Source organism: Rhodamnia argentea, chromosome 9 (genome assembly GCF_020921035.1).
Source record: "Rhodamnia argentea isolate NSW1041297 chromosome 9, ASM2092103v1, whole genome shotgun sequence".
Taxonomy (NCBI): Eukaryota; Viridiplantae; Streptophyta; class Magnoliopsida; order Myrtales; family Myrtaceae; genus Rhodamnia; species Rhodamnia argentea.
Genome location: NC_063158.1, coordinates 3,392,909 through 3,407,646, shown reverse-complemented (window position 1 = coordinate 3,407,646; position 14,738 = coordinate 3,392,909). Strand labels below are relative to the sequence as shown.

The following is a 14,738-nucleotide window of genomic DNA, read 5'->3' as shown; positions in this document are numbered from 1 at the left end:
GAGGAAAACATGGGTAATAAAATCTAGACCAAAATTCTTCGCTTTTCTTGCTCTGGTGCTTCTCCTAGTTTCAATCTTGTCTTCGGAATCATTTATTATTTTCTCTTGAGAATCTATGTGTGCTTCTATGAGTTTTGAATTATTCGTATCTACCATTTAAGCATTATTCTCAATAATTTCAAAATCCGTAGAACATTTATTCTAAAAAAATTCAACATCTTTTGATTCTACAATAACATTTGAATCTAAATCAAGAAGCCTATAAGCTTTACTGTTTTCATCATATCCAATAAATACACTTTTCATAGCTCTAGGGCCAAGTTTTGTTCTCTTAGGTTCTAGTACTCGATAATATGCTAAACACTCCCATACTTTAAGATATGACAAGTTCGGTTTTCTACATTTCCAAACTTCATATGGACTAATGTTATTTTTCTTGGATGGTTTCCTATTATGAATGTAACATGCAGTAAGCAATGCCTTTACCCAAAGATTAATTGGTAGCTTTGAATTCGAAAGCATACAATTAACTATTTTTGCTAAAGACTTATTTTTTTTTCTACCAAACCGTTTTGTTGTGGAGTATACGGTACCAAAACTTGATGAATAATACCATGTTCTTCACACAAGGCTGAAAAATCATTTAGGAAATATTCTTTGCCTCTATTTGAACGTAGAACTTTAATTTTCCTTTCTAATTGATTTTCCACTTCAGCCTTATATTTCTTAAACGCTTCATCCTTTGATCTTAGGAGACAGACATATAAATATCTACTACAGTCATCCACAAAGGTAATGAAATACCTTTTACCACCACGTGTTAACATGCCATTGAATTCACATATATCACTATGCACCAAATCTAATAAATTCAAATTTCTGCTAACACTAGGAAGTGGTCTCTTTGTGAACTTAGACTTAGCACAGATTTCACATTTATTTAATTCGCCATGAAAACTTATCAAGTCTAATTTCTTCATTTTCTTTAAATAGCGAAAATTTAAATGCGATAATCTACAATGCCATAAATTAGGGGAATCAACAACATAAACAGAAGAGACGATATTATTATTAACACTCGGTTGATGCATGCCTTCATTGGAATAACCATTTCCCATGAACAGCCCATTCTTTGACAGGATAACCTTGTCGGACTCAAATAAAATTTGAAACCCCCCTTTTACAAAGTAAATCAACAGAAACCAGATTTCTTTTGATTTCGTGTACAAAGAAGGGTAAACTTCTTTCCGGAAGGAAAATCTAAAATTACTCTGCCTTTGCTAGCAACCTTCACAAGAGCTTTATTTGCCATCTCAACTTTTTGGAGATTCACTTCAACAGTCTCTTCGAATTGCTTGAATATTGGTCGATCCTTGCATATGTGAACTGTTGCACCAGAATCTATCCACCGGGTAGATTCGACAGAAGCAAAATTAATCTCAGAAATCATGGCCACAGAATCCTTAACCTTTTCAGAAATATTCAAGTTCGAAAACTTGGTTGAAACCATGACCACGTAGTTCTCTTCAACTATATTTGCATTTGCCTTAACTCTTGAAGGGTTCTTGTCCTTAAATGTGCTTTTGCGGTGTCTGCACTTCTTTACATAGTGACCCTCCTTGCCACAAACAAAGCGGCAACCCTTTTTCTTCTTCTTCTGTGGCTTCTTAAAATTTTGCCATCTCTTGTGTTTTAAGTTCTGGTAGGTTTTGGATTGAAATCCATTTCCCTCCACAGAATTCACTTTAGTATCATACAAAACAGATTTATCACGTAAACGTGACCCTTCCTCATTGTGAAAATGTTTCTGAATTTGATCCAAAGTGATGTCCTCAAATTTATGCAGCATCCTTTTTCCATAATCTTTCCAACTTGGACACAATTTCGCAATAATTGCTCCAACTTGAAAAAAATCTGGAATATCTATCTTGAGAGCACAAATTTTATTGACTAATACTTGTAGTTCGTGGACTTGCTCCAACAAAGGTTTAGTATCAACAAACTTGAAGTCAAAATACTTAGCAATCAGATATTTGTTCGTACCATGCTCCTCCGCTTTCTACTTGAAGTCAAGTGCATTCCATATTTCCGAAAAACTGCCTTGTTCCAAAGATTGCAACTCTTAGACATAAACAGTTAATTAAATTTCAAAAAATAAACTTAATAAAATAATTGCAAGTCTTACATGTAAGGTTGCACCGTTTAGTTAGAAATGAACAATTTATTTTAATTATAATTTCGAAAGTGCGCCTAATAATCGCCCCAAAATCACGCAATCACACGCGCACGGGTATGGTGCGGTCTAGCCCACTTAGCCATTTTTATTTATTTGAAAGAGTATAGTAGCCTTCTAACTAATAAAGAGATTTGCTCCCTACCTTCCATCCAATGTGGGATGTAAAAATGGCACTATTTTGTTTTGTTTTTTTTCCAAACAAACTTCAACATATGCACAATATGATCCATATACACATACGGTAAGTATAAATTTCAATTTTCTGTCTTTATACTCCTTTACTTTCCAAATTTGCGTGAAGGGAGGCTGGTGGACCCTTGCTACAAACTCTCTTGTCTACGAAAATCTTACTTCCGGCGACAGTTTTCTAGGGACATCATAGGTCGTACCATGTGCGGCGACAAGGTGAGTTGCCGTCATGATTGACTGGAGACGACAATTGTGACATCCCCGTCCCACATCGCCTAGGAGGAGAGCCTTGGGCTTGTTTATAAGGCTTGGGTGCCCTTAGACTTGCAAGACGTGTTTTCCGGGCGTTGTATGGGCGACGCTCGGAGAAACAAAACCGTGAGGACTGTGTGTCCAAAGTGGACAATATCTTGCAAAGTGGCGCAGTGGAAGCGCGTGGGGCCCGAGCCGTTACAACAATTATTGGGCCACAAACTATCAAATGAGAAAGATCCTTAGCCATCTGTTAGGAAAAAGATCCTTTATTTCCTCGTATTCCCCTATGATGTCTTCATCATTTCAACCATTGATTCATGTAAATGTCATTAAAATTTAAAATTGTAACTAAATGCATTTGCAGTTGAGGTTGTCGGGATCCAAACGGGGAACCTAGTATGAGACCATACTATCTTCACTTGAGATATCAACAACTTAATTTGTCGAGCACGTACTGTAGGTCTAAACTGAATTTAGAATTTAGGGTACTAATGAAAGCTTCTAAACTAGGAGATAGAGTGAAAACATTTCTAAAGCGCATGGTTCTCTTTAGGTAAAGTAGGTCTACAGTTTGTGTTTTTTTTTTTAAAAAAGTAGACTACAGTTTTAAGCATTAACAGCTACAAAAATTTTTATGCAGACGCACCGTTATAACTCTACCCGTCGTGAGATAATTCACATGTGGCAATGTCTAGCAAACACATATCTGAGTCTACATGCAAATAAAACAAGACATAGATACATGTAGGACAACGAAGGAAGACGAGAAAATTTGTAACTCCTGACTAATACTTCCATCCATAAGGTTTAACCAGAGCACAACTAAATACTTATAAACTTCAATGTGGATGATTATGTCAGGAGCAACATTATTATCAATGGAAGTCATCTTGCAAGATGATTTTAGAGTTGCCGCTAATGTCGTTCATCTATAAAGCATAACCAGGATTGAAAGTGGGACTAGTTAACTTAATGTCAATCAAAGAATTTGGAAAACTAATAGTCGAGTACGTCCCACGCATCGCACGGCGTTGCGGTAATTGTCAATAATTCGATCTTTAGACAATGGACAAGGGAAATTGTCAATAATTGAGTGCGGTTTGCTGTGTCCCACTAGCACTTGTCTTCTTGTCGTGGGGAGAAGTCGTGGAGCTAAAAAATTTTATGGGATGCTCTTTGGGATTTCTCGCAGCTTGCCTTCGCCTTTCACCCTACCAATGCCGACCTCAAAATTTGTCAGTGAGTAATATGTGCACGACGCACGTCCTTTTTGGTTTTTTGCTGATGTGTAAATAAGTATGACAACAATGTGAAATAAATGAAAATTGTTGTTTTGGGATGAGCAACTGGGATGTGGGCAAACATACGAGTTTGAATATACTAGAAAACAAGAGCCACTAGCCCTGTCGATGTCAGAGCAAGCGATGGAAAGATAATGGGTCCAGCTAGGCCAATCGTATGGTTACACTGAATTTGTAAGGAAGGTTTATAATTGGACAGAAAGACATTTCAAATGTCGATATTTATGCACGATGTTCGTATTCAACTCCTTCAGAAGTAGATATACGATAATTTTAATTTGAGTCTGAATACCAACCAAGATCAATATAAGCTCATCTATTCATATTTATTACCTGTGACAATTACCAGATTCAAAAATCACAGGCGGTTTTGTCAATATCAAAATATTCTAGAGGAGTTTTCTTCAACACTGCTAATTCCCTGTGCAAATAGCCATCAAATTGCGTAGCTCACGAGTAGATTCCTGCTTTGGCACTTGTTTTCCCTGAGGCTGCAAAAGAAGTTCAAGAGCAGAACAGTCACAGATAACCTGTCTTCCTACTCTATCTTCAGATGTCTTGCTTAAAGATGCAACTGCACAGATGCAGGTGAGTAACACATAATGCTTTGCTCGTGCAATTGTCTCACACTAGAAAACGATTTATACAGATTCGCTCGACCGTGCTGGATAGACTTAATCATGCTAAGAAATATGTTATAACTTCCTCTTTTTTAGCGAACTGTTGTTCTTGCACAATCCTGATAAGTAATGTTAGTTGGTTTTTATTACAAGTACTTGCCTGGACCCATTCTGCAATGTCTTCAGCAACGAAATATTCTTTCTCAATTTCAAAGCTAATCACTACAAACGTACAAATTATATTTACTCATCAAATTAGTAGCAAACAGTTTATATTACACAGGTTTCTTGACAATGGAATGTAGCATCACCCCCAAAACTAGGCAACAGAACCAGGAATGCCGTATAGGTTCATTTCATCAAATGATTAATGATTTCATACAAAGAAACAATCTCATAAAGGGAATATGTCGAGATGAGTGGTCTCGTAATTTTTTTTTTTTTGGTAATGGCGACGTAATACGTGTTATGACATAAAATATTTACGTGAGTTATGCTGGTACGGCCACTGCTTTTACAGGTTGAGCCCGTTGCACAGTTATCCCAAACTTGTCTTCCATGTTCATATTCTCAGGTGTGACACCATCTTCGAGCCTCCAATTGAATGCGTTAATGAGCGAACCCAGCATCAGATGTAACATTCTCGTGGCCAGTAGCAATCCCGGACAAATCCGCCTGCCGCCACCAAATGGTATGAGCTCGAAGTCTTGTCCCCTGAGATCTATGTTAGATCCTAGAAATCTCTCTGGCATGAACTCATTTGGACAGGCCCAAATGGCAGGATCTCTTCCTATAGCCCACGCATTAATAAGCACTTGCGCACCCTTTGGAATAGTGAAACCCCCTACTAGTGTGTCGGCTTCGGCTTTGCGAGGGAGAAGAAGTGGAATCGGCGGGTGCAGTCGAAGAGTTTCTTTTACAGTTGCTTGTAAATAGGGTAAACGAGATATATCGGCTTCTTCAATCTGTTTGCCTTTTCCGATGAGGAGATGGAGCTCGGTTTGCGCTCGTGATAGCTTCTCCGGGTTGCGAAGTAGTTCCCCCATCGCCCACTCTAGAGTACTCGAAGTGGTTTCGCTACCAGCAACAAAGAAGTCCTGTAGTCATCACAGCAGGAGATATAATAGCATGATAAGTACTGATGAAGGGTTGATTGAGATTGAGTTTGTGGGGAAAAAGAAGCCAACATGTGCGGGCGGCACAGGTTGCTGCTATAGTTCGATGGTGACAAAATGTGCAAATCAAAGATCGTTTGATTTATCAGAAAATAACATAGAGAAGCAAGCATGAATATCAGGACAGATTACCAGAAACAGATGCTTGACTATAGAAATGTCCAGGTCCTCGCTCTTATCTTCCACAACATCAAGAAGAGCATCCAAAACATCGTCGCATGTGGCGGCACCAGACTGCGCCCTCAGCTGCAACCTTTCCTTGATCAGCCCATCGAAGATATCAAACATCTTACTGAAGTGCAATTCAGTGCGCCGCTTCACATTCTGGGGGTCAATCTTCTTGAGCACGGGAAAGTAATCTGCAATGTTTGGCTTTCCGACCTCGGCCATGATTTGCCACATGACCTCCTTCAACTCCTTGGCAGAAGTTGAAGGGTCCGTCATGTCCAAAGAGAAAACCGTGTTAGACAGAGAGTTAAGGGTAGTCCTAAAAGCTGCCTCACCAACATCAAGGATGCCACCATTGCGTGCACATTTCGCAACGTGGGCAACGAGCTCTTGCACTTTCTTGCTGCGAAGATGCTGGTTGGAATCGAGTTTCCTGCTGGATAAAAGGTGCGAGTTGTATATTTTCCTAAGGTCCCGGAAGAGAGGCGACACGGGTATCCAAGGCAAGCCGAGCTGGTGGTGGTCATGGGCTGTGATGGAGTCGGGAGTCGTGCGGTTTGCGAAGATAGCATCATGAGTTTGGAGGATCTCTTTGGCGAGCGTCGGGGAAGAGATCACAACCGTGGTTACAAAGCCGAGATGAAGCTTGATTATGGGTCCGTAAGTGCCAGCGAGCTTGGCAAGAGACTTGTGGGGAAGGTTTCCGAGTTCGAGAAGGTTGCCGATGACCGGAAGAGGGCGTGGACCGGGTGGGAGGTTGGAGGGAGACCTTTTGCTTCTCTTTACAACGAAAGACAGAGCTCGGAACAAGCCCCAGAGAAGGTAAAGGCAAAAAATCAAGGCAAAGAAATTCATATCTCTGCGCTTATGACTTACTAGGCTCGCCTCTTTCTGAATCGACATAGGTGTATGCTCCTCTTTTTATTCTACTATATGGAGGCCATTGCGGTGGTCCTCCTGCATTTCTTTATTTTTCTCTCTAGGGCAACATTATCTCTTCCCCTAAAATAATGCTGCTTTAGGAGTAATCAAGACAGAAGTTATTTACTATTTCAACGATTAAATCATGGACAAGTTTTCATCTTTTTTTATTCTCGCCGCAATCAACGGTTGAAGATAAGCCACGGACAAATTGCGATGTGTCTATTGGGATTGACATCGAAGTTTACCCCTCCTAGGTTATTTTGAAGGCTTTTAGGTCTTGAGTGGAGGGTCGTTCTCATGGACAGATTATAGGAAGCATTCAAAAGTTCAAATGCTAAATCTTTGAATTGATAACACTCAACTCAATTCTGACATCTGTACGTCTTCAGGGTTTTGGATGCACGCATGATAACACTTCTCTTCTAGAAGTCGACTTCTCCTTCTGGGCAGAAGTTGATTTTTTCGGCGAATGGATATGATGGTGATAGTTGATAGGCTTTGTTTCGTTCTCCGTTTTGACAGAAGCAAAGAGGGACCGATGCAATGGATTGCTTCACAATTGCGCAAGAAATTGACTGGTTGTTATGAACATGCCCCATCGAAGCCATGGACCGCAGACAAAACAGAATGGAATACAGACTATTTGTTTCATTCGTAAGCCGCCCCTGCCGCTGCCGCCTACAATGATTCGTGGACCTCCTTTCCTTTGGGTAAATTATAAAACAGTCAACTGGTAACTAGACAAGCATAGCTAATAAACTAATGTACAGACGTGGGATTTTGATCACAGAAAATGTGGCTCCCGTTCTTTCTCATTCATTATCAAACGAAAAAAAAAAAATCTCATTTTATGCAAAGTAAACTCGAATGACGTGTGCTCGGCGACGTGTTGGGTGCAAATGAATAAAGAAACTAACTCCGGATCCTCTTTGATAAGATTTGCATTTCTACTGAACTGAATTTGAGACGGGGTCAGTGTTTTACTAATACTTCTACCCTTCAGCCATCAGCCTTCAATCGAGCACAACAGATCCCTCTCCCTCAAGGAGAGATCAGACATTTGAGAGTGGGTTTTGCTGCTGGGGATATCAATTGTAATATAACGCGAAAACTAATCAGGATCTTGTAAATAAGTCAATACAAAAGCATAGAAAAACAACGATGAACGATAAATGACACAAAAAAATACGTGATTTGGTCCGAATATCGATATCTACATCCACGGAGAGAGTCGGCAAGAGCAATCCAGAGAATCGGAATTACAATCGCTCAATACGTTCGTATTTTCCACACTTAGACTATATCCACATCCAAAGTATTTATAAACAAAATAACTCAATTGAACATAATAAAAACTCACATACGAATCTTCTGTGTCCAGACTCCTTTGGGCGATCAAGTGGACGTCACCGTCCGTTCGTCCTTTTCCACGAAGGTTACCGGGCGCGCTTCTTCTCTTCGCTATGCAGCTATTCAGAATGAAAACGGAGAAGGGCCCACGAAGTCTCCTTTTGACCTTTTATCACAGGCGGCTACTGCAGGATAGAGATAAAAGCCAAGAAACTCTTGTTCTTTTATTTCTTTCCTGGCAGAAGACTTCTCTGCCCCGAAATAATGAATACATATATGATATATTTATAACACGTGTGCTCCTTATTTTGTTCTCTAGTGTCCAATATTCACTTTCTGTTGAACATGTTCTATCTCTATTGCACGAGATTCAAAGAACTCACTGCTTGGTCAATCAAATCTTGCATATTTAACAAACCGATCTATTACCGTAAACAATTCAAACTCGAGACATAATTTAACAATTCTCCGACTTGATATTTGAAGCCAACTCATAGTACTCATTATTCATGTTGCTCTCCTATCGCCTCGAAGGACGCTTACTCTTTGCAAAAGCCAATAGTGCTCAAGCAAAATTTGAATTTTGCCAAACGAACATGCTTAGTCATCATGTCCGCCAGGTTCTCTGTTGTCCCTATCTTTTTCACAACAACCTTATCCTTCGCTAAGACATCTCGAATGAAATGTTACCCGATGTCGATATGCTTATTTCGCTCATGATAAACCGGATTATACGCTAGATATATTGCACATTGGTTATCACAGTTTATATCAATAATTTTCTGTTCTAACTCAAAGTCCAATAGCAAATCCTGTAACCATATCGCCTCTTTCACTATAAAGGTCAATGCTATGTACTCCGCCTCGGTCGACGACAAGGCAACGTGGTCCCGTAAGGATGCCTTTCAACTAACTACGCCACCTGCAAGCGTAAACAAGTACCCCGCTAAAGACCCGCACTCATCCAAGTCACTTGCATGATTAGAATTCACAAAACCATGGGTCTCTCTGTCATTATTGTCCCTTTGGTATACTATACCAACATATGTTGTTCCTTTCAAATATCTAAAGATCCATTTCATAGCTTCCTAATGAGTTTTATTAGGACGCTTCATATAACGATCGACTACACCGACCGCTTATGAAATATCAAGCCTAGTGCATACCATAGCATACATAATACTACCCACTGCACTAGAATAAGGAACATGAGACGTATGCTCCTCCTCCTCGGTTTGCGGTGATAACTTAACTAAAAGTTTAAAGTGCTTCGCCAATGGTGACTTACAGACTTTGCTAACTACATATTAAAACGCGTTAAAATCTTCTCAATATATATATATTTTTTGAGACAGAAGTAAGAATCCTACAATCTTGGCACGCAAAATCTCCATACGCAATGTCTTCTTTACAGCACATAAATCTTTCATCTCAAACTCAGCACTCAACCGACTCTTCAGCACATCAATATCGGGCATATTCTTAGCTGCTATCAACATATCATCCACATATAACAACAGATATATCAAAGAGCCATTCTCCAATCTCCTAAAATAAACACGGCTATCCATCAGACTCTTTGAATAGTCTTGACTAGCCATGAAAGCATTAAAACTCTTGTACCATTGCCTAAGAGATTGTTTTAGCCCATATAATGATTTTTTTAACAAGCAAACATGGTCTTCCTTATCCAAAATAGCAATTCCCTCTAGCCGCCTCATGTAAATCTGCTCCTCCAACTTACCATGAAGAAATGCCGTTTTCATATCAAGTCGCTCCAACTCGAGATCCCGTGCAACAACTAAGGCAAGTAAAACACAAATAGAAGTATGTCTTACTACAGGAGAGAACACCACGTTGTAGTCAATGCCCTCCTTCTGTGTATACCTCTTCGCAACAAGTTTCGCCTTATATCTCACTGCCTTGACACCGAGAATGCCCTCTTTCCGTTTGTAAACCCATTTACTTCCGATAGTCTTCTGGCTCTTAGGTACTTTAACTAGCTCCCATGTCTAATTTTGATGGAGTGATTTCATCTCTTCACTCATAGCTCCTAGCCACGGTGATGACTTAGAACTAGCCATTACCTTAGAGTAAGACGAAGATTCATCTATCTCCACCTCATCACCTACGGTCAAAGCATAAGCAATATCTGTATAAGTAAAATGTACTGGTGGTTTAATTTTCCTTCTCTTTACGTCTGCGGCTATACTACGTTGCGGCCGTGTTGCTTGTTCAGTATCACCAACTTCAGGAACTGCGACCTCATCTGCAGTCTCAATCTTTGTTACCTCCGAGGTCTTCGAAGTCTCCACTTGAAGCTTCACTTCACTACCGACACCACGATCTGTTTGCTCTGTTGGTTGTGTCTCGAAACTCCTCTATCAAAGTATTGCGGTCTCGTCGAAGCTCACATCTTTGATGATTAGAAAATCGGGTGATCTAGGATCGGTGCACCACGATCGGTAGCCTTTCACCGCATGTGCATAACATAGAAATACGCACTTATTTGATCTCGGCTCATGCTTACATCACTCGCATGAGCATACGCGGGACATCCAAATACTCATAATCTAGAGTAATCTAGTTTCCCCGACCATGGCAGATGATGGAGATCGATTAATTAAATAGCATGCTATATTACTGCTTTGGCCCAAAATTCATTGCATGTTTCAGCATGCGAAAGCATGCTCCAAGCCAACTCAAGTAAAGTTCTGTTCTTTCATTACGCCACGCCATTTTACTGTGGTGTCCCGGGTATTGTGCACTGTTTCACAATCTCCTCTCTCTCACAGACCTCGGCAAAATCTTTACCACGTAATTCCATGGCGTTATCTGTTCTCAAGCACTTGATTTATTTATTTGATTGTTTCTCAATCAATGCTTTAAATTTTCCGAACCGATCGAACACATTAGATTTTTGCTTCGAAAAGTATACCCATACCTCATGGAATAGTCATCGATAAAGGTTAGTATATATAGGGCATCTCCTTTCGAAGGAATCGGACACAAGCCCTAAACATTTGAATGAATATATTCAATCGGTTGCTTAATCGAATGAATACCTGTAGTAAACTTAATACGGCGCTGCTTCCCAAAGATGCGGTGCTCACATAAGTCGAACTTACTTGTTTTTTGATCCTTTAACAACCCATTATCACTCAACATCATCATACATGCCTCACTCATATACCCCAAATGTATATGCCATAACCGAGTTAAATCAGAATCTGACTCACTTGATGCAACTCCCGTCACGGTCTCTCCCAATAGATGATAGAGAGAACTCACTTTCTTCCCTTTCATCACTGTCATGGCACCTCGAGAGATCTTCGGCACTCCATCTTCAGCGGTGTACTTACACCCGATATCATCGAGTGTCCCCGGAGAAATAAGGTTTTTCTTGAGTTCTAGTACATGCGTCACGTCTATTAATGTGCACACTACTTCATCATGCATTTGAATCCGTCTTGTTCCTATCCCCACAATCTTGCAGGCTGCGTTATTCTCCAACAGAACTCTACCACCATCTATAGTCCGGTAAGTCATAAAATAGTCCCTACGAGGCGTCATATGATAAGAACACCCCGAATGTAGCACCCATTCGTCTCCCGACAAACCTATAGTCACATACAAGATAGCCTCTGCATCACTAGTGCTCTCATAAGCAATATTCGCCACACTGCTTGTGGTTTTCCGCTTATTACCTCTGTTTATCAATTTAGGATAATCTCTCTTGATGTGCTCCTCCTCGTGACAATCAAAACACTTCATGCATCCCTTGGACTTTCTATAGCGTGATTTAGACCTGGTTTTACCTTTGTTGCTACTGGATCTCCGCTGTTATTCTCTACCTCGAATCACTAGTCCCCGCACTTCATCTTACATTAGACTGTCATCTCGCAACTTTCTCTGCCACTCCTTAGAAAATAAGGTAGACTTTACCTCTTCTGAGGTAATCGTAGTATGCATCCGTAACTGTGAATCAGTGAAGTGCTCCCATGACTTTGGTAAAAAAGCCAACAACATCATGCCTTACTCTTCATCATCAAGTGTTTTATCGACATTCTTCAAATCCATCATGAGTTTATTAAATTCATCTAGGTAGGTTCCGATAGACGTACCTTTAGTATATCTAAATTAAGACATTCTCTTCAATATATATATAAACGATTGTTCAAACATTTCGTTACATAGAGAGCCCGAAGTTTTGTCCACAACGCTGCGGTATCCTTCTCCTCACCTACCTCTATTAACACTTCATCCGATCAGTTCAACAGGATTAAACTCCTAGCTTTCCTCATTAACACATCCTTTTCAATATTTGTCATCGTTTCGGGCAACTCAGCCTTGCTTTCCAATGATTCTGCTTAACCTTGAATTGTTAATAACGCCTCCATCTTGAGGCTTCATAACCCAAAGTTGTTCCTTCAGTTAAACTTTTCAATTTCAGCTTTCATTCCAAATATAATTGCAATCACATGATCTTGCAAAAAAGTCAATGTGAAAACATAGAAAAATAACGAGAAACGATAAATGACATAAAAGATTACGTGGTTCTATTCGAATATCGGTACCTACATCCACGGAGAGAGCTAGCAAGAACAATTCACTATAATAGGAGAATTTGAGTTACAATTGCTTAATACGCTCATGTTTTCCGCCCCTAGATTATATCCAAACTCAAAGTGGTTATAAATAAAACAACTCAATTGGATATAATAAAAACTCACACACAAATCTTATGTGTTCGGACTCCTTCGGGCAATCAAGAGGACGTGGCCGTCTGTTCGTCCTTTTCCACGTAGGTTACTGTGCACGCTTCTTCTCTTCGCGATGCGGCTATTCGTAACAAAAATGGAGAAGGGCCCACGAAGTCTCCTTTTTACCTTTTATCGCAGGCGACTACCGCAAGATAGAAATAAAAGCCAAGAAACCCTGGTTCTTTTGTTTCTTTCCTGGCAAAAGACTTCTCTACCCCCAAATAATGAATACATATATTTATAACACATGTGCTATTTTGTCCTGTAGTGTCCAATATTCACTTTCTGTTGAACAAGTCCTCCATTGCACGAGATTCAAAGAATTCACTTCTTGACCAGGCAAATCTTGCATATTTAACTAACCGATCTATATCCGTAAACAATTCAAACTTGAGACATAATTTAATAATATCAGTCTTGTTGCCGACTCGAAGTTTTCTAAGCTTGATTGGCATAGCCTCATTTGTGTCACTCCAATGGTGCAAAAAGTTGGATCGTTGTTCGGATGATCACTCCGAATGATCTGTCCAAATTCTGATAGATTGAGTACAAGGATAATTTGTGTCTACTTCCTTTCTCTCGTGTGCTCGTAGCTGTGAATCCCAAGAACATATGTTATTTGATTGTGAACTCTCAAATACGGTCTTAGCAATGTTGCCGCTACATCTTTGCATTACGGGTTCTTCTAATGATTCTTGTGAGTTCCCAAGGGCCAGAAGGAAGCTAAAGGGTTGTGGTTTTGCAAAAGCCTTGCATGAAATGGAAGCGTGATTTTGTAGTTAACCGGTTGTGATAATGAACTTGTAGTAGGTACTGCACCTCCTTCCTATGAACTTTCGGGGCACAAAACGGTAACTTCTTTATTGCAAAGATATCATAGCAAAGAGTGAATTCTGCACAAATTAACACGCTTGCTCGCAGCAACTTTAGCAGCTTGCTACTAAACCATGAATTAAGACAAGAACAACCAAATGACAGTTCTATCTAATTATGCAATTCATGATATTAGCTAGGTCTCAAGGAAAGGAAGAAATGCTGATTACTGTATTTAACCGATCAACCAACCTTATTTAGGATGTGGCATCGGTACCTTACTCATATCCGAACCACTTTGGTTTGCTAAGACTACCTATCCTGGCAATAGGTCGGACGGTTGCTGATCGGGATCGGGTCCATGTCTGTCGTGACCTAAAATTCGTGATTGAACTTCGGGTTAATGGATTACCAAATTAATTAAATGAATTAATTAACCTAGCCCGAGCTCTCCCAAGCTCTACCAATTCGCAACTTAGGTTCATATGATTTCAATCAAAATATTTTCGATCTTTGGAGCCGCCACTAATCTTTTTCGGAAGGTAGATTAGATACCTAAATAAAGTATGAGAGAATACTTTATTTTCTGCTAACCAGACTTTTAGGTTCGGAGACTTGATTATGTTAATTTTTCAATTAACACCCTTTCGGTACCATTCTTGTGAAAATTCTCTTGATTGGCAAATCCAATTGATTTCAATGAATGAATTAAAGTGCAATTTATTTTTGGGTTTTCTTGATTAGATGAATGCTATGCAACTATATGAAATGAGTAATGATGATATTGAGAAAATGTATTTTGATGCATATAAAGGAAAGTGAATTCTAACTACATGACGTGTAACATGAAAACTAACCTATATGACATGCAAGATGATTTATTTACGTTATGTGGTATAAAAAAAAAATGCATGAATGGCTTTTGGAAAAATTGAATTTGATGG

The 14,738-nt window shown here is 39.6% G+C and overlaps 1 protein-coding gene across 1 annotated transcript; it reads right to left on the bottom strand.

The window, feature by feature from the left end:
• Positions 1-4,931: 4,931 nt before the first annotated feature.
• On the bottom strand, positions 4,932-6,893 carry LOC115737109 (geraniol 8-hydroxylase-like). The gene is made up of 2 exons (XM_030669084.2): positions 5,909-6,893; positions 4,932-5,698 (listed from the first exon to the last, which is right to left on the bottom strand). The coding sequence occupies exons 1-2, from the start codon at positions 6,845-6,847 to the stop codon at positions 5,093-5,095; spliced, it is 1,545 nt and encodes a 514-aa protein (XP_030524944.1). The 5' UTR covers positions 6,848-6,893; the 3' UTR covers positions 4,932-5,092.
• Between the last annotated feature and the right edge of the window lie 7,845 nt (positions 6,894-14,738).

Excerpts from the sequence above, each read along its gene's own strand:
- LOC115737109 (XM_030669084.2), bottom strand. The coding sequence starts at position 6,847 with ATGTCGATTCAGAAAGAGGCGAGCCTAGTAAGTCATAAGCGCAGAGAT. Across the intron at positions 5,699-5,908 it reads TAGTCAAGCATCTGTTTCTG|GACTTCTTTGTTGCTGGTAG; the intron begins GTAATCTGTCCT and ends TGATGACTACAG.